Source organism: Euleptes europaea, chromosome 4 (genome assembly GCF_029931775.1).
Source record: "Euleptes europaea isolate rEulEur1 chromosome 4, rEulEur1.hap1, whole genome shotgun sequence".
Taxonomy (NCBI): Eukaryota; Metazoa; Chordata; class Lepidosauria; order Squamata; family Sphaerodactylidae; genus Euleptes; species Euleptes europaea.
Window position 1 is genome coordinate 36,751,185 of NC_079315.1, and position 23,366 is coordinate 36,774,550.

At 42.2% G+C, this 23,366-nt stretch overlaps 1 protein-coding gene across 1 annotated transcript in view; it reads left to right on the forward strand.

The window, feature by feature from the left end:
• Positions 1-14,449, forward strand: part of SLC24A2 (solute carrier family 24 member 2) — a 126,889-nt gene extending 112,440 nt beyond the window's left edge. The window contains exons 6-9 of the mRNA XM_056848201.1: positions 3,170-3,298; positions 7,911-8,000; positions 11,138-11,304; positions 14,012-14,449. Coding sequence (XP_056704179.1) covers positions 3,170-3,298; positions 7,911-8,000; positions 11,138-11,304; positions 14,012-14,261 — 636 coding nt within the window. The 3' untranslated portion in view covers positions 14,262-14,449. The remainder of the gene's footprint in view (positions 1-3,169; positions 3,299-7,910; positions 8,001-11,137; positions 11,305-14,011) is intronic.
• The last annotated feature ends 8,917 nt before the right edge of the window (positions 14,450-23,366 follow it).

Consider the following 23,366-nt stretch of genomic DNA (forward strand, 5'->3'; position numbering starts at 1 on the left):
CAGCAACAGGCCAGCTGATGTCAAGAGCCAGGGATCCAGCAATGGACAGATCCTGACAGGTAGTGCATAGAAACCATGAGAGCAATAAACTCAAATATTTTTAAATGATTTGGTATCGGAGGAAGTATCAGTTGGCTTGTAAGATTGACCCAATGAGTTTCAAAGCAATTTTGTTTTGAAGCTGTAAATTATATTTGTGGGGTTTTAGTTTAGTGTAAAGTGCCTGTAACTACATCATGCATGTCATGAAAATGTGTCTATTCCCTAATTAGCTTATATAAAAATATTCAACTCTGTGCCTGTATATGAATTGACTTCAGAGAGTAATCCCTTTAACTCATGGGATATGGAATGGTATAGTATAGCCTGATTTCAAAACCTAAGCAGGGTCAATACTTGGATGCCAAGGAAGACTTTGCAGAGGAAGTCAATGGCACCTCTGCTTACTCACTTGCCTTGAAAACCCTATGGGTGGCCATTGGCTGCAATTTCAAAGCACTTTACAATCCAGAAGCATAGCTCATTCTCATTGTGGTTCAAGGACATGTAGTGATCTCCAAGGGGGGCTTTTTCCCCTTTTCAATCTGATGCAACTTCTGTGTTCTGAAATCCTGACTTTAGCAGCACGGGAAGTGTATGCAATATACAAAAGGTTACAAAGACATTTAATAGCATATATCACACCCTTAGAGCTACAGTCAATCACCTAACCAATCCCAGGGTTTCAGGAAGTAAACCTAGCAGCTGCTTCATTCCCAAAATGGCTCCCTGATAGAGCCATTATATGGGAAAAGGAGGAGATTGTTGCACAAGATTGTGCATGTGTATGTCACTTGGATGGGAGTGGGAGCTACTTCCACAAGATCTTGTGAAATCCCTATGCTAACTAGATGTCTTTTTCTGTTTGTGCATCACTGGATCCAACTCAAAGTAATATGGAAGGATTTCTCTGAAAGTAAAAATCTTGAAATCTTTTACATTATCTGGGTCATGTGTTTACTATAGGTGTACTTTCTAGAAGTCGGGTCAGGGAGGATCAAAGGTGGTGTGCTGGCATCCGGCTCTTAATGGTGTGCAATTGACAACTGCGTCCATTGTCAAGAGCCAGGGTGCCTCCTTGTTGGTGGAGGCGCAGGTCACAGCCGTAGCCAAGGTGGCTTTTTACCATCTCCGCCAGGCTAGGCAGCTGGTGCCGTACCTCTCCCAACTTGACCTAGCCACAGTGATCCATGTGACAGTCACTTCCAGGCTAGATTACCATAAATAGCTTTATGTGAGGCTGCCCTTGAGACTGCTCCGGAAGCTCCATCTGGTCCGGAATGCATCCCCGAGGGTCCTTACTGGGACCGCAGTGAGATCACATATTCAACCAGTGCTCTGCCAACTGCACTGGCTCCAGGTGGAGTACCAAATCAGGTTCAAGGTGTTGGTGTTAACCTTTAAAGCCCTAAATGGTTTGGGACCATCATACCTGCATGACTGCCTCTCCCGGTATGCCCCCAAAGAGCATTATGCTCAGCAAACAACAACCTGCTGGTAGTCCCCGGCCCCAAAAGTGTCCAGCTGTCCTCAACCAGGGCCAGGGCATTTTCGGCCCTGGCACCAGCCTGGTAGAACTCTCTGTCAAGTGATACCCGAGCCCTGCGAGACCTGGCTCAGTTCTACAGGGCCTCCAAGACAGAGATGTCCCGCCAGGCCTATGGTTGAGGCAGCAGTGGTTCCATCATAAGTGGCCTCCCTTCCCCCCCCCTTTTCCCTATATATCTGGGTAATTGATTGGGGATACTGGCCATTCCCCTGGGCTGGCTGCTGGCCAGTGTGCCAAGAAATTGAGTGCTAGCTGGATTTTAGATTTTATGGATTATGGTTTTAATTATAAGATTATATTTTTGTATTGTAATGTAAAATTGACTATATTGTAATTTTATTTGATGTAAGCTGCTCAGTGCCCGGCCTTGGCTGGGATGGAGAGGGATGTACATTTTAAAATAAATAAATAAATAAAATAAGGGATTGTGTGAGTAGAAATAGTTTAAACAGGTGAAAAATGTGAGACAGTGTTTAGGATTTAAGCCTCTGGCTATCCATTAGCATGAAAGAAGACTTAAAAGTCTGGTTTCCTTTTTAATAAAAGGTGATTGCCCTTCTGGGCAAAAAACAAAACAGAAAAACTTGGCCATGTAATAGTATATGGCAACATCAATAAAATATGGTATCTAGGGGGAAGAAGTCAGCTGAACTGTGACATAGAAGGATTTTGTTTTGCTACAGTGAGACAAAATATGATGGTTTAAAAAGAGGCTGTTGAAATTGTGTGGACCTTTATAGTCTCCAGTGTATTTATTTATTTGGGGCATTTGTATGCCTCCTCTCCATAAAAAAAATTCCTCAAGGTGGCCTGCAAAAATAACGCATCGGAATAAAAATGATTAAAACAAATAACCAATAATAAAATAAATTCACAGAGAAACGACACAGAGGCACACAGCATGACAGGAAAGTACTCAGGTACTCAGGTGAGGCAAGGAAGATAATATGCTACTGTATATAAAATACATAATAAAACCTTACTATGCTCTGGATGATGTAGACTATTTAAGGGCTAGGTCTATGGTTTTCAAACAGTTTTGACAAACATGGAATTCTTTTGAAGCTTATCAGGGTTCCCCAACAAATGGCAGGTTGCCACAACTCCTGATATTTCCCAGTAGTGAGTTTCTACAAGAGGGTACTTGGGGATTCTGAGGCATTTCTTCTATTCCTCTAAGTTAATTGTGAGGCTAAACAGACAAACCCATACCCTCCATGAAGAGTGGGTCTTATTCTCGGTACAATATTTTCTTCAATGAGAATAGTATACTGTGGCTGACGTGCACAGATTCCTCACTGATGTGTATGTGTTGTAAATCAAACAAAAAGCAATTATTTAGCTCTTATTATTTAGCTCTTCTATTTCACTTCTACGTTTATGAAATACTTTATGCCACCTACTTAATTTTCCTTTACAATAACCTTGTGAAAAGGCAAAATATACAAAACTGAGATACCAAGATGAGTATTTTTTTCTATTGCTAGATGCTAGAAATTTGTAAAACTTTCCTACAGCATAGTATTGCTCCATTTTGTACTCAAATTAACATTGTTGTATGTGGGGGGGGGTTTCTAACAGGAACAAGATGATGATGATCAGCCACTAAGCCTAGCCTGGCCAGATACCTGTCGTAAACGACTCACTTACCTAGCGATTCTTCCTATTGTTTTGCCACTGTGGATTACCCTGCCTGACGTCAGAAATGCTGTGAGTAGTAAGACTAGACTGTGTCTGTTTTTAAGGATAAGATCAAACCCATATTTCCTCAAGATGTGTAAAGTTACACCATATCTATAAAATGATCCCATGACTTCTTCTTCTTCAGCCCCCTACTAGGTAGCTTTTGTGGGGAAATTACCCAACAACAGTTCAGTGGTAAATGTCATTTGGTTTGGGCTGTTGGAGATGTTGCCTGGCAGACAATAGCTGTGAATATATTACCATTTAATTTTATAAATATTTAATGGCAACCTATAAATGTAGTGTTAATAGTTCTTTCATGGTGGTCCTTCTCATTGCTTCTTTAGATGCTGATTCATTGCATATGCATAAGAAGTCTTACTCCCAGGAATTTCAAGACACCCTGTGGCTTGCATACTCCTGAGTCTCCTTGTCAACAATAGCTTCTGCTTTCTCTTAGGCAAACTTTCCAAAATTAATGTTATATATTTTCTATAATGAAGCTTATGATCATCCAAGTCCCTACTTGGAAGAAAATGCCTTTTTAAAAAATCGTGGGATTGAATCCAGACTAAATTTCCCATTAGTGGAGCAAAGCTTTCCTGCCTCCCCTCTTCTACTGCAGCCCACTGATCTCCACGAAATAGTACTCCTAGGACCTAGGAGATGAGACATCCTAAGGAACATGAGAGAGCCAGCATGGTGTAGTGGTTAAGCACGACAGACTCTAATCTGGAGAACTGGGATCGATTCCTCACTCCTCCACATGAAGCCTGACCTTGGACCAGCCGCTGGCTGCCCTCCCGCCTGGGAGGGAGGGGGAGCGGGGGTGCCCTCCAGGCCTTCTCTGCGTGGCCTCCCGTGTGGTTGCCAACCTCCAGGTGGTGGCTGGAGACCTGGCAACCCTAGCCTCTCCCCCCCCCCCGCGCCTGGAGATCTACACCTGATTATGCCCCCAAATGATGTTATAAATGAGCAAATGGCCCTGGGCAGGAAAAAAGTTCCCCACCCCTGCCCTACAGGGTCAACCTTAGTCAGCTGTGACTTGACAGGACTTTCCACCACAAAGGAACATGAGAATAATCTGCAGCAGGAGGGGGAGTTGGTAGAAATTGCCGGTTTAGTCATGATCCAATCCAATAAAATGTAATTGCGCCACCAGTTTGATATTTCTGTAGATTACAAAAGGCATCTAGGTGCCATAGACATAATATAAAGTCACCATGGAATTAAACAATTGCATTGTTAAAATCAGTGGCTTGGAAGTGCTTAACTTTGGCTGATTTTAACAGTGCAGTTGTTTAATTCCTTCCTCTACAGACTTTAAGCTCTTTAATCTTTAGCTAGATCACACCCATAGGCTCTGTCAAGAGGGCTGGCAATTCACAACTGTCATACAATTCGAGGATAGGGAAACAACTGTGAAATGACCTTTTGAAGAAAAGAAGGAAAGTTGGATGTTTCAGAAATGGCTTGCTTACAGTGAGAAAAAAGCATGGGGACTTGAAAGAGGAAAAGAAGCCAGGTTGCCTGATGAATTGTGGAGCTCAATATGAGGGCCAAACTATACATTACTGTTTTTAAAGATCTGGGTCTTGATTCACTCAGACCCAATGTTCCCCACATTCACACCGCAGCTGCAGGGAATGGCTTCTTAAAAAATGGAAAGCCCAAATAGGCTTGGAATGGCACCATGGGAGAAGGAAGGGCTCATGCCTCCACCCCCAAGCCATTTTCCCATGTGGAGAGCCAGTGTGGTGTAGTGGTTTGGAGCGGTGGACTCTGATCTGGAGAACCGAGTTTTGATTCCCCACGCCTCCACATGAGCAGCAGAGGCTAATCTGGTGAACTGGATTTGTTTCCCCACTCCTACACACGAAGCCAGCTGGGTGACCTTGGGCAAGTTACAGCTCTGTTAGAGCTCTCAGCCCCACCTACCTCACAAGGTGTCTGTTGTGGGGAGGGGAAGGTGATTGTAAGCCGGTTTGAGTCTCCCTTAAGTGGTAAAGTCGGCATATAAAAACCAACTCTTCTTCTTCTTTCTTTGCTGCTCTGCATTCACAGATACTCCACATGAAGCAGTAAAATTGAGGAAATATTTTCCCCATCCCTCCCCCTGCATGGCGCCATTTCTAAATGCTAAAAAAAGAGCATGTGCATCAGCAAATATTAAATAATTTAGGTTAAATAGAAAAATAACCAATGGATTACAAGAGCTAAATAAATTTTTTCAGTTGCACATTTCATGCTCTTTGTAGTTTTATCTAATAATATGGATAAAATAAAGGTTACTAGATCTCTGGATAGGTGGAATATAAATGTTCTAAATAAATAATTCTGACTTCTACTGTCCATGATCCAGGCAGTTATTTTGAGAAATTATTTGTGCTTCTGAAGTTCTAGAGAATTCAGCTTCCTTATTTTTACATTTGCCTTCAGTTGCGATGATGTATAATCCTTTGTAGGAAAATTTGCTAAGAATCAGCTAAAATAATGTCTTTATTTATTTAATAAATTATAACCTGTAAATTAACAAAGCAATCTTAATTGGGTGGGGGGAGGATATAGGAGCCAGCATGACCCCTGCGCGGGTGTCAGTGCCATTTGCCCCAGCTAAGTGGGCACTAAATCCGGTGCAGGGCAACATCCACTGGTTTCAGGGAGCAGTGCATCAGCACAAGGCTCGGGTGGTGGTGCTACCTCCTGGCAGCATTTTCCCACCGCAAGGGTTCACCCTGGCATCAAAGGGGATGTTCCCGGGAGCGGTGCTGACTTTAATCAGCTCCCTAAGCCCTTTCAGCCCAGGAACACCCCTTATGCAGGCACCAAGTTATGCCTACAAAAAAACAGGCATAGCCCCGTGGAACTCAATGGAGAGTTTCACAACATTGGAGAGTTTCACAACAAGCGGCACCAACCCCAGGCACTTCTTAACCACACACTCCTTAGGATTGCACAGTAAGAACAGAAAGTGCATCAAGAATATATTAATTGATCAGATGAAGCAGCGTCTATGAGCAGTGTAGAGCCACTACTCTAGAGCCAAGTGACTGAATCCAGTTCCATATTAGGAAGGTGGAAATTGGATATTGGCTTCATGAAAAATACCTCTAAGCATGGGCTGTTGCTGTAACCACAGGCAAGCTGGCTAGGAGTAAGGAAGCTGCTAGATTCTTTCTAAAGCACTCTTTACAAAAGCCACATACCCTCTCCTGGATGATCAAGGAAAACATTGTTGAAGGATGGCTTCATTTAATCTTTTCACAACCATATTCAGAATACTTCCTTTATATCTACTCCTTCAATACATGTATAAATGTTTATAAATCACCCATAGATATTGGTATCCAGTATTCATTTTATGTTTCAGGGAGGGTGCAACATTCAGCAAGAGTTACTTCCACAGTATACTCAGCATTATAGCATGAGAACATTTATGTCAGGAACGCTGCTTGTGATTTTGTGTATTTTATGCTCTATTGAGCTCATGAAGAATAGAAATTCAGGTTAGGCTGTTGAAGTGCCAAAGATACAGAAGCTCAACAGGTAAGGGGATTCCTTTGTGGGTCCCACTGTATCGAGTAACATATAATTGATTCTTTTTTTTTCTCAGTCCATAAATGAAACAGAGATCTTATGTCCTTCTGAAGCAAAATCTGAGAGTTGTATGTTGAGTTAGCAGCAGGAGAGGTGAAAAGAATAATAGCTGAGAGTGATGGAGAAGACCTGTGGGACAAAGCAAACCCCAGCCTTGGTAGCAGTGTAGGGAGGGTAAAGGTATGCTTGCAGCCCCAGGGGCCAGAAGGGAGGGCAGCTGTTGAGGATGAACCAGACACAGCCTGTGTTGGGAAAAATTAGGCCGCAGCTTATATTGGCTACAACTGCAGGAGCACTGGTGCAGCATGGGATGGAGCCCCGTATTGGACGACCCACCTGTCGCATGATATGACCCCATCTGCCAGGGGGAATACATGGAGTGGCAAACCCGGGATCCGCCTGGTCATGAACCCCTGCGTAGTTCCCCTGCCACCTGGAGGTGAGAGCCCTCTCAGCCCCTGAGCTGGGCATGCCACTGATCAGTCCCCACCCCAACACCCTTTATGGGGCTCTCCAGCAGGCACAGCCTCCCCCCCAACAGGATCCGTCCCCATGCCCAAACCACCAACCTTGCTATGTTTTTGTCCATGTTCTGTCTCTTTGGTAGTGTAGTTTAATAAATCTAAATAATCATGATGGAGATGATCATGATCATGTGCAGTTATGTGGTGTTACCCGAATTAGATAGTCTCCCCTTTTGGTTGGGGAATTAACTGGGGAAACTATATTTTGCAAGAGGCAGATGTCCTCCCAAGGGGAAACATGGTAAACAAGCCTGAACATGCCCAGTTGGCTCTGTAGCTTGGCACACAGGATGGATGCCAGCAGACCCTTTTTGTCTCTGGCTATATAGCAGTGCTCCATCCCTGCACACTTGCTGCAGTCACCTTGCCTGGTGTACCAGGTAGCCTAGGGCTGCCAGGATACCACAACAGTTTAGGCCAGGGCACAGGAGAATTCATGATCATGTGCATTGGACTCACGACTGAAATATGCATGTATAGGTCCTCTCCTCAACTTTCCTCATTCTTATCTCTTTCAGAAATCAAAGAAATATTTTCCTGTAACATTTTTTGGAGCGATCTCTTGGATTGCAATATTTTCTTATTTAATGGTCTGGTGGGCCCATCAGGTAAATCAGTGATATAGACTTGCTCTTATGTGTTTGACCCTCCCTCCTGTTTGTTTGCTTTTAATTGCTGTTATTATCATCTATATACTAATAGCGCAGTCAGCCAAATTTGAGGATACTTAAATTCGGTGACTGGAGCTATAAACGGGTAGGAAAGATCTTTCTACAAACTTGAAAAGGGCCCCAGGTTTGCAGAAAAAAGTGAAACCCCCCACAAATACATTGAGATAAAAAACCAGAAAATGATAAAAGGAGCACATGTAGCTTTAAGCAATGGATTCCCTCCATGGCTGTTGCTGGACAACCACAGTATTCCAGGCCAGGTTTCTGTGATTAAAAAGGCAGGGGGAGAGGGCAGGGTCCTTTAGACCTATTTTGGCCTTTGAGGGAGGGGTCATTGGGGAAAGTCCTGACTAGGGTTGCTGGCTCCAAGTTAAGAAAATCCTGGAGGTTTTGTGGTGCAGTCTGAAGAGGGCAGTATTTGGGGAGGTGGGGAGGCCTCAGCCTAATATAATGTCATAGACTCCACTTTATGCAGTCATTTTCTCCAGGGTACCTTGAGTGCCCTCTTGTTCCACCCATGGGGGGGGGGGTGGAAATTGCTGTCAAGTCACAATTGTCTTATGGTGACCCTCATAAGGTTTTCAAGGCAACAGACTATCAGATGTGGTTTGCCATTGCCTGCCTCTGCATAGCAACCCTGGACTTTCTTGGTGGTCTCCCACCCAAGTACTAACGAGGGCTGACCCTGCTTAGCTTCCAAGATCTGACAAAATTGGGCTAGCCTGGGCCATACAGATCAGAGCTGTTCCAACTATAGTAGCTAGGGTTGCCAACCTCCAGGTGGTGGCTGGAGATCTCCCGCTATTACAGCTGATCTCCAGGTGACAGAAATCAGTTCCCTGAAGAAAATGGTTGCTATGGCAATTGAACTCTATGGCATTGAAGTCCCTCCCCTCTCCAAACCCCACCCTCCTCAGTCTCCATCCCCAAAACCTCCAGGTGTTTCCCAACCCAGAGCTGGCAACCCTAATACTGGCTCCCAATTTGCTTCCGGGCCCAATTCAGGATGTCAGAATTATCTTTTAAAGCCATGTATGGTTTGGGGCCTTCATACCTCAAGGATTGCCTACCCCCATTTGAACCAACCCGACCACTACTGTAATCTTCAGAGGCCCTACTTTGGAAAATGGATGGCAACTTGAGAAAGGGCCTTCTTGGTCGTGGCTCCAAAACTATGGAATTCCCTCCCCGAAGAGATTTATCTGTCCCTGTGTGTCACTGTCTTCTGCCGGAAGGTGAAGACTTTTTTGTTTTGTCTGATGTTTCCTCACAGATTCCCATTGACCTTTCCTCCCATTCATGTGTTTTTTTCTGTGTTGTGTTTTAATTGTTTTTACTTCTTTTTATATATTTGTATATGTTCTTAATCTTGTTTTAATTTTTTTAATGTTTGTTGTCTTCAAGACCTAAATTGGATGAAAAGGTGGCTTAAAACACTTTAATTTTTTTAAAAAATGAATTCAGCTGACAGGCAGGATACAAATGTTTTCAATAAACTAATAATGTTCTGCCTCGCTTTGTCATATGCTAAGTCAAGGTAATCCTAAAAGCTTTAGTGACATCAGGTGTGCACCTTGGCAATCATACACCGGAGCAGAAAGAAGAAGCTTGAATTTAAAAAACTGGAAATTGAATGAAAGGGGTTGGGAGGGTCATGGGAATGAAATTATTTGAGCAGAAGCATTTTGAATTATCTGATGAGAAAAACCAGAGGAGACTTGCCAAGTGAAATGGTGTAGTGGTTAAGAGCGGTGGACTCTGATCTGGAGAACCAGGTTTGATTCCCTGTTCCTCCAGATGAGCATTGAACTCTAATCTGGAGAACCAGATTAGATTCCCCACTCCTCCAGGTGCAGCCTGCTGGGTGACCTTGGGCTAGTCATAGTTCTCTCAGAACTCTCTCAGCCTCACCTCCCTCACAAGGTGCGGGGGAAGGGAAGGTGATTGTAAGCCACTTTGAGACTCCTTTCAGTAGTGAAAAGCAGGGTATAAAAACAACTCTTCTTCTTCTAATGCAAGCCAAGGTATGACTGTGCTACAGCCATGCCTGGTTACATGAACGGAGTAGTATTTTAACTTTTCTGGAATTGAAGCATTCAAGCTCTAAATCTGTGTATTTGGGAATACAACTGACTTTCAGGAATGAGACTTCAACGTCCCACCTATTACTTTGTTCCTTCTCATGTCTAGTAGAACAAGAATAAATTATTCAGCCATGTCCATAATTGTCTCAGTCTGTAGAATTTGTACACATTACAGTTTCTATGGGGCAGAATCTTGGGCGGTTTGTATCATATATATAGCCTTGACCTTGGATGGGGGTTCTAGCAATTAGATGCACACAGGAAAAGAGGGCATTTTAAAAACTTGTACAAATAGAAGTTAAAATGCTTAGCTGGGGGGAAAACTGGCAATATGGCTGCACTCATCTCCTCAAGAGTGTTATGCTGGAAACATTGGGTATAAATGTTTCATATAAGTATGATTGGGTTTACCAATCCTGTGGTAAGCTCTTGAATAACTATGAATACAAACTTGAACATACTTATTTCTAAGTAATTCCCATTGATATCAGTAGGACTTCAGAATAAATTGTACTAGTTATTTACTTCATGTATACTTCACCTTTCTTGCCAGGGAGAACCCAAAGCAGCTTACATCATTCTCCTCTCCTCCATTTTACCCTCACAAGAATCCTGTGAGTTAGGTTAGGTTGAGTGTGTGTGACCGGTCCAAGGTCATATCCAGCAAGCTTCCACAGCAGAGTGGGGATTCACACCTGAGTCTCCCAGATCCTAGTCCAACACTGTAAAGACTTCAATAAGAATAATGTAAATACATGAAGGGTCGAGTTTACATCAGATGAGATGAAAGAGCATGGGTTGTTCCTTCCTCTAATATGCAGGTTTTCAGGGTACTAAAGCTCTGTCTCAGCCAGGAAGCCACACACCCCCAAACACAAAGAAAAGCTACCGTGTACTCATCAGTTTATTCTACTGTCAGTTTCAGCAAGGAAATCTCTTGCTTCTGCTGCTTTATTGCACTATTTTGTATTTTTCTCCAATCTCATTTAGGTTGGAGAGACCATTGGCATCAGTGAAGAAATCATGGGCTTGACCATCTTAGCCGCTGGCACATCTATCCCTGACCTAATTACCAGTGTTATTGTGGCCCGGAAGGGGCTGGGGGATATGGCAGTGTCCAGTTCAGTGGGAAGCAACATCTTTGACATCACAGTAGGGTAAGTGCTACCATTTAAAAAAAATACATATAACTATATTAATTGAGTTATGAAACATAGTTAAGTTGATACATAACTTTTATAACTACACGGTAAAACTTCAGAGTATTTCTGTGTACTATTTTGAAAACTTTTGATAAATTAGAAATCTGAAGGGGGGTAAAGGGTAATAATAATAAAATTTTATTTGCAGCAAGTATGCAAGATAAAACAGGTAAAACAGAAACTGACCATGCAGAGTAGATGTTTACAACCAAGGCCAACAAAATTAGGAATCACCCAATTTTACAATTCCACAGATTAAGGATGTACATTAAGGCGACGTAACTTCATTGCTACTGCACAATATTTTGCAACCTGGGTAGTAATTGGTGAGCTGTCTCCCAACAGAAACCTTTTGGTTCATTCACCCTCATCACCAGAGCCCATTTCCCTAATCAAAGGGTCAATAATATTGAAGCGGGCTGACTTGTAGAGGGGACATCTAAAAAATACATGCTCAATGGTTCCCAGCTCCCCTGTGTTACACGGGCAAAGTCTCTCCAACCTGGGGATCTTCTTAAATTTCCTTTCTAATATGGCAGATGGTAGGGCTGCACATCTGGCCAGTGTATAGGCCCTCGTATATGTGTTCCTTTCAGGGAGTATAAATATGCAGCTGGTGCTAGAATATACCTGGAATGTTGAGGTGCTATAAATGCAGGGGTTCTCAAAAGATCTGTTTGACGCTCGATACCTTTGACTCTTTCATTTATAGTTAGTCTAGCTTGGTACATACCCATTTGCAAAAGTGTTGACGGATCAAGTCCCAAACTATTTAGGTTATCCCCTATAGCAATGATCCATCTTGACCTAAAGGAGTCACTCAGTACCAGTGGTAAAAGACCCCTAGGATTAAGATTCATCCTAAGCCATATGTAGAGAGGATAAGCAGACCTTTGCCTCTACCCTCATCATACCAGTTTCCAATCGGATCAGGGAATTTGACTCGCATCTCGGGAGTTGTAGGGCAGTTCTAAAAGGGTATGCTATACATATACCTGTTTCCAATTAGCCTTTTGCATATACCTTTTTCCAGTTAGTCTTTTGCTATAAGGTAGTAGTAAAGCTGGAGAAAGGAGGCACTAGGTACTTATACGGGAATCAGGAACAAAATAAAGTACCAAACAACGACTAGAATGCAAACACAAATTTAGTGCAAATTTCGTGCAAGTAAGACATCAGTGCAGAAAGTGAAACAATGACAAACATCACAATACAATTCTAGAATATATTGCTCCCAACGGAGTCTTCAATGAGAACGTCTAGTACTCTTTGCAATGGTCCCAAGGACTTCATATAAGGAGCAAAAAGCAGAACAGGTCAGATCGTGGTCGAAACGCAGTCCGGATTAACTTTGACGTTTTCACCACCGCGAAGGCGGCTTCATCAGCAACTCTGTTCGGTATCAGGAGACAAGGCTCCTAAATAAAACTCCTTAATATAAGAGTGTATCGAAACTCTACAGGGAGGAGGATAATTCTGCAGCGCTCACTGAGCTGCTCCGTTCAAAGTCGGATCCGAGTTGCTGATGAAGCCGCCTTCGCGGTGGTGAAAACGTCAAAGTTAATCCGGACTGCGTTTCGACCACGATCTGACCTGTTCTGCTTTTTGCTCCTTATATGAAGTCCTTGGGACCATTGCAAAGAGTACTAGACGTTCTCATTGAAGACTCCGTTGGGAGCAATATATTCTAGAATTGTATTGTGATGTTTGTCATTGTTTCACTTTCTGCACTGATGTCTTACTTGCACGAAATTTGCACTAAATTTGTGTTTGCATTCTAGTCGTTGTTTGGTACTTTATTTTGTTCCTGATAAGGTAGTAGTAGGCAAGCCCTGACCTGGACAGCCAAGACTGGCCTGATCTCGTTAGATCTCAGAAGCTAAGCAGGGTCAGTCCTGGTAAGTATTTGGAAGGGAGACTTCCAAGGAATACCAGGGTTGCTATGCAGAGGCAGACAGTGCCAAACCAACTCTGTTAGTCTCTTGCCTTGAAAACCCTACTGGGTTCCCAAAAATCAGCTGTGACTTGACAGCATTTTACACACACACACACACAGAGTGGTAGGCAGCTGGCAGGCCATGGGCCAAATCTGATCCAGGAACATCTGCTTCTTGGCCCACAGTTCACTTATTCTAGCAGTCTGAATAGGACATGCTAGAGCATGATATGAAGCAGCCTTGGGAAAGTTAACTAGCCAAACAAGCCTAGCTGGGTGGGAGACTACCTGGAGATCCTGTATAATCTGCCTTGCGCTCTCAAGGAGAAAACATATTGAACAAAGGAATTGTAGTGAATTAGACCATTTGTCCATCTAGCTCAGCACTGACTACTTTTTATTGCAATTTCTAAAAACAGAAATTATAAATACAACATGTAGAGATCTTCACTCCCCATCAGCCACCTCCCTCCCAAACTAATAGTGAGGACAGAAAAAAGAAAAGGGGGGAGAGAAAGAAAATGTGGGGAGAAGAGAACAGTGGGTGCATTGAATGCTGTGGGTGTAGTACAAAGGCTGGCTGAGCCACATGCCCCACTGCATCCCATGTAATGCAGTTCAAAGAAACCAGTGGTGTTATCCTGTGTTTGTCTTTCCATTGTCATCTAAGGCACACTTTCAATCACCTGCAATGCCTGCCCTCCTAACAGCCTTTCTTCCCAACAGCCTTCCTCTCCCATGGCTACTCTTTGCCACGTTTAACGACTTTGTCCCAGTGACGGTGAGCAGCAACGGGCTATTCTGTGCTATCGTCCTTCTCTTCATCATGCTGCTCTTTGTCATCCTTTCTATTGCGTTGAGCAAGTGGAACATGAACAAATGCCTGGGTTTCACCATGTTTGGGCTTTACTTCTTGTTCCTGATTGTCAGTGTCCTTCTGGAAGACAGGATCATCATGTGTCCTGTGACCATCTAATTGGAAGGAGGTGCTGTTCTTGAACAGCAGCAGAAAAAGAATACACCAACAACCCAAAACTAGAAACAAACAATAATGCAATATAAAGCAGCATCTTTAGAAACCTCTAATTTAAAACAGGAGGGGAAAGTGACTGGAGTCAGATGTGGACAAGCTCAACAGATCCTTTCACCACTAGTGAGCAAGAGATTGTGGGTGAAAACTAAGACCAGAGTGGGATGTCCCAGTACTTATTGCTTGGAGGTATTGTGCATGTTGTATAACAGTAAGCTTTTATATATGCTGCATGTAAGATCTGTCTCAATATACCTTTCTCTCTTTCAATATTAATGTACACATTAATGTACACATTAAGCATACAGGAAAGTGATAATATCTGTTTTCTGGAGATGCAAATCCTCCTAGCTGGGATGTTATCTGTTTGTGACAACCAATGGAAAGCACTGCCTGATAGCATTGGCACGAATTGAATGGCAGAGAACGCTGTGGTGAATTGGTCAAGTACAGATAGGCCGTGATGTGGACTCCCTCCTGGAGCTTTTGAGAATTGCACAGATTTGTTTTAGAATAGGATATTACCACTTGTTTTGGTTCTTCACAGTGTCAGAGACTGAGAACCAAATGAGATGATAACATCTATGGAGCTAGTTTCATTTTTCAAAAACTATGTAGTACAGATGCTGGCAGGTCTTGTATTTTCAAGATTTAGGCCCTATTCCCAGATGGTATTTCATCACCACATTACTGCCACATCTAGTGATGATATGCACATTTGAAAGCCATCATGGGTCAACCATCACGGGCAGCGATTGCCTCAGATATAGTATTTTTAAATGGAGGTAGTTCACACGACCTCCAATCCAGAACCAAACAGGGAATTTCGGGTACTGTTTCAGATCGGAAATACAAATGCACAGCCTAGCCCACACACTCAGCTCTGCATCAGCAGCTGATGAGCAATGATGTACATGCACAGGTTGGCAGAGAAGGGCATATGGGATGGTCACAGGTGAAACTTCTGCTGAGGATTTGTAGACTCTGCCATCATCTCAACATTTAAGTAGAGAAAACAGCTGTAAGAAAATACTCTTTTAAATAGTGTAGCAATGCTGTAAGGGTATTAAAGTCATTTTAAGTGCTATGTCCATTAGTGCTTTTGCCTTGTAATATGAAAAAGGCTGAATTGGCTTCTGCGTAGCTTTTACAGTAGATTTTCAAAACTATCGTGTAAAAGGGACATGAATATAGAAGTAGATACATTTCAGAAATCATTTTCTTTTAGTATCTTGCAACACAAAACCTCCATGTGGTCCCAGGCTTGCTTTCTTTGTTTTGAGAATAACTTTAGGAAAGGTGAAATGTGTTTCTACGGAAATGAAATCACTGGTTTAAAAAAAAAAAAAAAACATGGAAGATTCCTGACGTTTCTGGGAAATGTAGCTCTAATTTGCTGATTAAAAAATAAAAATAAAGCTCCACCCCAGGTGACCCGGGAAGAGGAGCGGCTTCAATATCAAAAGCGAAGTGACAGCAGAGGTTTCATGTTTGCTAGAACTCAGCATTAAATAGAGCAACTGAAAAATAAAACGAGCTTTCTTTTACATTTATCTTGTCAATGCCATTTCTAAGTGACACTATGTCCACATAGTAATTGAGCTAATAAGTCATTGGTTTAATGGAAATTTTAAACTTGGGACCATATAGAGGAGGCTTTGATACATTTGGCAATGTACTTTTCCTGATCGCTTCATACCTCTGGTTGCATTCTATACCACACTTTTCCTCCTCCATTGTACTCCATGTATGTATATATCCAGTCATAGTTACATACATACAGTTGCAATTCACAGAATTCACAGAAAACAAGTTTAGATTAAATTTACACAATAATGAACACAAGTCAGAAAATCATCTAAAAATGTTACAATAGTCTATCTCTGCTCAGTTGTTTCTAGGACTTGGTACAAAGTCATTTACTGGGCAGTTGTAAGGTGATTTAGTATCAGCAGTTATTGTTAGGAGGCAATGCACTTTTGAGGGCTTTTTCATTCATTACTTGGTTAAAGGATTGTATGAGGGGTGAAATCCGGGCCTAAGTCTCGGGTTCCCCTCCTCTTGGCCAAGTACGCTGAATATACAGCCTGATCCTTTGGCTTTACTCGGATCCACTGAGTTCAGTAGGACTTGCTTCTATTTAAATGTGCATGAGGTTGCAGCCTAATGATAACCATATGTGGTATTAAAAATACCTAGGCTAGGAATGGATTTAAGGGATTTTTGTGACTAATTCTGATGGCTTTGTACTTATGGTTCTCAAAAAGGAAACCACCAGCCACACAGACACTTTTTGAGAATAAAAGCAGCTATGTTTCTACAATGGGGGGTTTCCAAAGAGGTAAAAAAAAAATCACCCAAAATTCTTCTTGGTACATTCAAATACTTAGGCATGGCTAATGTGCTTTTTAAAAATCCTGGCTGGTTTATTTGCTCTAGCCCACAAAGGTTCTCAAGACCAGACACGTGCATCCTAATCAATGTATTTTTGAAAGCATTAAAATAAAACAACTGCTGCCTTGCCTCTAGACAACATTCAAACTAATGAATTGCTCAATGAAAAATTGGCAGTTCTGCTTCACATATAAGGTATGAGAACTTTGCACTCTGGTTGTTCTCATAAAGTAAGGTAATTTACAGTGCAGTCCTAAACATTGAAGTCAGTGGGATTAACTATTCAGGATTGTGCTGTTAGTGTCTGAGAGAAGCTGGTGGTGAAAGCTGATTACAGTTCTTATCTCAGTAACCTCTTGCATAACTAGATGCTTTTCAATGGTCTCTCCTTTGCTGTTCTATAGCATACTTCTCAAAGTAAAATACAAGTGTGAGAATAACATTTTTTGATCACAAAAGCAGAATCTGTGAAATGAAAGGGTTGGCTGACACAACATCATAAATTGCTTTTGCCCTGATAGTTGTGCCATCCTTGGCTACAAATTTATCACTTGAATAAGTATGTGCATATAATATACACGTACATGGCAAGGAACCGTTCCATGATTTGTTATGGATGAGAATTCAGGGCAAAATTGAAGAGTGACTTCCAAGGCAAGGTGATTATTTTAGGGTGTGGAATGTTTGCCATACAAAGGCAGCCAGGAGTAACAAGGCAGTTTTAGCACTGATTCAGAAATAGATTTGCAGTGCCAGAACACCATTTGTGGGGGCAACTGTACAAGCATCCACAAAGTGGGTGGTTCTGCAGAATGGAACATTGACCATCGGAGGGGACAGAATCTTCACAGGAACAAACAGTTCCAGCTATTACTAGATCCTCCGTTTGACAGAGATTTCCCTCTTTGAGTTGCATGCTTTCCAGTGCTTGGTTTCCATGGCTTCAAAATCCCTAGTGGTTTAGAGGGCTAGTGCAATCCAGGTTTACTAAAATCCCTGTATTTGGAAGCAATTTGAGTGCACAGAAACACATCTTATTGTGTGTGTGTGTGTGTGTGTGTGTGTGTGTGAAGTGTCATCAAGTCGCAGCCGACGTATGGCAACCTCAAAAGGTTTTCTAGGCAAGAGACAAACCGAGGTGGTTTGCAATTGCCTGCCTCTGCATAGCAACCCACTCAAGTAGTCTCCCATTTAAGTAATAACCAGGGCTGACCCTGCTGAGATCTGATGAGAACAGACTTGCCTGGGCCATCCAGGTCAGGGCCATTGCCCCCTTATTGCTATCAATTCACTATGCTATAGTGAAAATGGGAGCTATAGTTGTCTGAATGCCTCTCGTATGATCGAGGCTCCAAACTGGGCAACCCTATGTAGCCTTGGCACACAGACTCCAGTACACCAGCAGAGCAATCCTAAGCAGAGATACAACCTTCTGTTGACATCAGTGGATTTAGAATGGTGTAAATCAGTTTAGGAATGTACTGCAAGCACTGCCCCATTCCTTCCTGATTTTAGGCCCTATGTGTAGTTTTGCCCTGACCTCATCAGATCTTGGAAGTTAAGCAGAGTCAGCCCTGGTTAGTATTTGGATAGAAGACCACCAAGGAAGTCCAGGGTTCATACACAGAGGCAGGTAATGGCCATCTCAATGTCTCTTGCCTCGAAAACCCTTCAGGGTTGGCATAAGTCAGTTGCAGCTTGACGGCACTTTCTACCACCACCACCACCATGTAGTTTGACCCTGTCCTAGGTGTTTCTTGGCTGTTCCTTTTATTCACCTCTGTCTCTCGCCACTCTCCCCCCCCCTTTGAATTGCTTCTTTTGGCCACTCTGCTTCTTGACCAATATGCCCAGCCTAGCAGCTGTCTTCCAGTTAACAAAGTTTGGAATATTCATGGATGCAAAGGCCATTAGTTTGTATGAGAATAAGAAAAGAGCTGAAGTTAAGCCTTTGAGTGTTGAAAAACAAGCTTTGAGTGCTTATGTCTGCAAAGCAGGGGAGGACTGGTTGCTTAATTTACTGGGGGAGTTCCTGGTGGGCCACCGTCTTAGATTCTTGACTGATACCCTTCAGCAATTAACTGGTGTCAGCTCGATGCATCCTCTCACATTCCCCCCATTTGAAGGCAAATAACCTGATGCCCAGCAGCAGCAGCAGCACTGGCCAGGTCTGAGTGGAATGGCCCCTGCAGTGCATAGCATGCATAGCATAAGGGCTGCTCAGCTTGACTTGCTCCTGGGATATTTTAACATTACACTGCAGCAAAGGTAGCTTTGAGAAAGGATGTAAGCAATGCTTTCTAAAATCTCTGAATCCAGAGGGGTGGCTGAATAAGATTTCAAGTGGCTGGAGTCAAGGCTTCAGTCCCCCATGTAGCTTCTTACTTCTTTCGGTGATTAACAAAACCAGAAGAATATTTTTAAAAAACAGCCGTGTATAAATGTGTTTGATTTGTTCAGATTTCAGGAGTCTGCTTTTCTTAGTGCTGAACTTCCTGATCACCAAATTTTATTTAATGTTTTCCCAACTGAATACAATCAGCTCTGACAATATTTAAAAAACTGTTTACTGAAGTCAGTTCCAAGTTTGGCTGATTTCAACTAAGCCAGGACTTTCCAGATGAATTAAGCAGGTTGGTGGGGAAGATGAAAACATTAACAGTTGTGAGGTAGATTTGTCTGAAGAATTATACACTTTTTATCACTTTGTCCTCAGTTGAGAAGTGTCTCCTTAGAAGTTTCTGTTCTTTAATAAACAGATTCCATAAAGGGGTACTTTGGACAAATTAAGCCTGATTGGATTTCACTTCACTGTCATCATGCACTACTGAGGTCCCTGCTTTAGGAAGCATCAGTGAGATTTAAGTGGTGTGCAGCTCTTTGATATTTTTCTCTGCAGAGGAACATTTCAGGCTGTGCTGTAGCTAAAAATAAATGCCATCTGAGTGCTTTATTTCCAGCTGGTTAAAGCTAGCAAAGTTTCCTAACAGAACTGTGAATGGGAGTGTAGTTTTCCTCGCTTATAAAAGGGGTGTGGGGAGATAAACCCAGTCTAAGGATAGATCCTTTAAGGGCTATGTCAGAAATATAGTGATTTTGAACTGAATTTGAGATACATGAATATTAGCTATACAAAACACACACAAACACACGGATGAACTAAAACAAGCTATAAGGGTTGGGTTTTATTTTAAAACATTTCCTTTATAGCCCTTCTGCCTCCATGAGGCACCCAATACAGCTAACTGCATTAAAATCAATATGGGTCAAGTGCAGATGCAAAAATTAAACCAAAAAGTGCAACATAAAACAATTTAACAAAACAATGAAATAAACCAGCCAGAAGAACCAAGAGGAAAGGTGGAGTATAAATCGTCTAATAAAATAATAAAAGAAAATAAGACTCAAAGCATCATCATTTAGCAATATCCCATTTCTTCCTTCAGAGGGTCTCCTATACTTATGAGCTTATTCTGTTAAAATAAAGAAGAGATAGAGAAGGCCATATGGGCCTCCATGGGAAGGGAATATCACCTGGAAACCACTGCATTTTTACTGCACTTTTGCCCAGTTTTTTTTAACTCCAACTCCTCCTCCTCCTCCTCCTGAATTTACTTTTTGTGCCCTACATCTCAGTCCAACACAAATATTTTTTGCTTGTTTGTAGGAGAGTGTACACAGGTTCTTTTTTCATTGTTGTTAGTAGTCTGTAGTTGTAGCCAATAATCTATTCCGTGCAGTGGGGGTACTGTTAAAACACTGGAATTAGGGTTTCTGACCCTCTGCCTTCCTGAAACCACACACACTGAATTATCATTAGAAGAAAACAGCAATTGTTCTTGAACATATTTCTTCTGAAGCAATTGGGACTGGGACTGCCTGTGCTAGAAATAATTTAACACTCCGCCCTATCCTGGTTTTAGTTACTGGGTAAAGGAAGGTTTCAGCATGTTCAGAATCCCGTTTTTCCTTAGAATATCAGACATACGCTCTGTGTGTGTGTGTCTGCTTCTTTAAGAAAAGTGTGCTGCTGAGATCTCAGTGGTCCTTTGGTTGTTGCTAGGCAGCCCCTAAACAATGCCACTGAGGCTTCCAAGCCTCAGTTAATGTCAGCATAGGTCCGTGTTGGCGAACCTATGGCACGCGTGCCAAGTCCGGCACGTCGAGCCCTCTCTGTGGGCACGCGTGGGGGCGGCTGGGGCTTTGAAGGGAGCACAGAGCTGTTCAAAGCCCCCCCCCTTCCCTGGACTCCCCGCTGCCCGGCTTTGAAGGGCTCCGCTCTGCCTAGCCCTTCAAAGCCCCCCCCACTCCCTGGACTCCCTGCAGCCCCTTGCCGAGCTGGGAGGAAACCTCAGTATTCAGGTTAAATTGCCATGTTGGCACTTTGCGATAAATAAGTGGGTTTTGGGTTGCAGTTTGGGCACTCGGTCTCTAAAAGGTTCGCCATCACTGGCATAGGTGATAGCTGCAAATTAAATAAGTGTAATATAGAAGAGAGAGAAGGTAAAGCTGGGGGGGGGGCAAAAAGAGACAAAGGGGAAGGGGAAAGCTGAAGATGGGGAAGAAGAGAAAAACTGGGTCGGGGAAGAACAGGGAAGGTATGTGGGTGGGAGAAAAAGAAAGAGGTTGTCAGGGACAAAGCAAGAAGGAAAGGCAAAGCAAGAGGGAGTAGGGAATTTCATCCCCCTATACACGCACACGTGAGTTCTCACTGGTCCCTCACTTGTACATACATGCATAAACTGTGCTAAATTGCTGTGCTAAATTGCTGTGCTAAAATAAAATGAGACCCTGCTTTCTGAATACATCTTTTATTCTCAACATTGAGTGTATCCATTAATCAAAAATAGATTTGTCCTTCGTGTAAAGCATACTTTTAAAAGAATAATCTCAATGGGCAGAGTGTTGTAAAAGTGCAGACCAATCTAGTGTTCAGTAGAAAGTGTTGGGAGACAAATCTGAGCATCAGATTGATGATTAAGAAAATTGTGCATTATAGCCTGACTTTCAGATTTACCTGGAATTACAGTAAGGCTGCTTTCTTGACAGCCGGAGATAACTGATGCCCAATTAAATCTTTAAAAAGTGCCATAAACTTTACATCCTGTCCCATCTGGGTGGGACCTAGCATTCCAGCAACCCAATTTGTCTGGATTTAGGCCAGCCTCATCCCTGTAGCTCTTGTGGAGAAAATGTTTTGAATTTAAGAAATACTTTGTTGGACTAGAGCAAGTGTCTTCCTAGTCTAACATTCTGATTCCAATAGCTTCCAAGAAGTACTCCCAAATATTGCAGTTTTACTACTCTGTGACTAAAACTGCCTGCAATAATAAACTGAGAATCTTCACCATAACTCAGTGACAGAGTATCATAAGGACAGCCCAAAAAGAGTATTGAAAAGACTTTTGGGATCACACCTAGTCATTGTATTACACAAAAGGCATACTTTATAGGAGATCAACTTAGGTCAGTAAGAACAGTCCTACTTCTAAGGACAAATAGCTGAGGATTACAGCTGAAAAACTTTCCAGTGTGACAAGTAACAAATATACTAGCCCAGTAAACATTTGAAAGATCAGGCCTGGGTTTTGAAAATGTTGATAAAGAATCATAACTGACAATTAGATATTATTTTTTTACTAGAGTATTTTTTAAAACCCAAGGGAATTCGATGCCCTTGATTCCGTTTATTGCTATAATAGAGAGCTTATTAATTTTAAGTTGCTAACCTTTGCTTATTTTTTTAAAAATAAAATATATGCAGTCCCCAAATACTTTATTTTTGTGTATTTATTGATTGTCCATTGAATGAAAATGGGGTAACTATATTGGTATATTCTGTGAACACAAATTTGTACATAGTATGAAAGCTATATTTGTTTGTACATAGGCGTCTCAGAAACAATCCTTTGAATGTACTTCTTCACTATAAGCACTGGATTTCAATGATTGTATTGCATACAATTTTCCACCTGTTTCCTTGTATTATTGGTAGTTACTTCTCCTTATAAGACACTTTATGTAATCTAAATCTTCTAAGTGTGAAAATAAACTAATTTTTTTAAAAGGAAAAACCTTAAAAAAGGCCTTGTTTTTCTTTGTTGAGTTTCAGGCAATTATTACTTGTTTTACTTACATGTAATCAACGTGTTGTGTGACAGTGGCCATAAATTATGTATTTAAGTACTTTGAAGGCTCCATGAAGGTGATCAGGCTGTCCCAAGAAAATGCTTGGCTGTCTATCAAATTATCACACACCATCATTAAATGGTCATATGGATCCAGCCTGAATCCCACATTTATCAGCTAGATGCACTAAATTGTACACTCCCCTTTCCCACTACAATTAGAAGTAGAGTTGGTTTTTATAACCCACTTTTCTGCACCATAAGAGTCTCAAAGCAGTTTACAATCGCCTTCCCTTCTCTCCAAACCCCCCCGCACAGGCATCTTGTGAGGTAGGTGGGGCTGAGAGAGTTCTGCGAGAACTGAGACTGGTCCAAGGTCACCCAGCAGGTGTCATGTGGAGGAATGGGGAATTGAACCCGGTTCTCCAGATTAGAGTTCACAGCTCATGTGGAGGAGTGGGGGAATCAAACCCAGTTCTCCAGATTAGAGCCCACTGCTCTTAACCACTACTAGGGCTGTTGAAAAAAA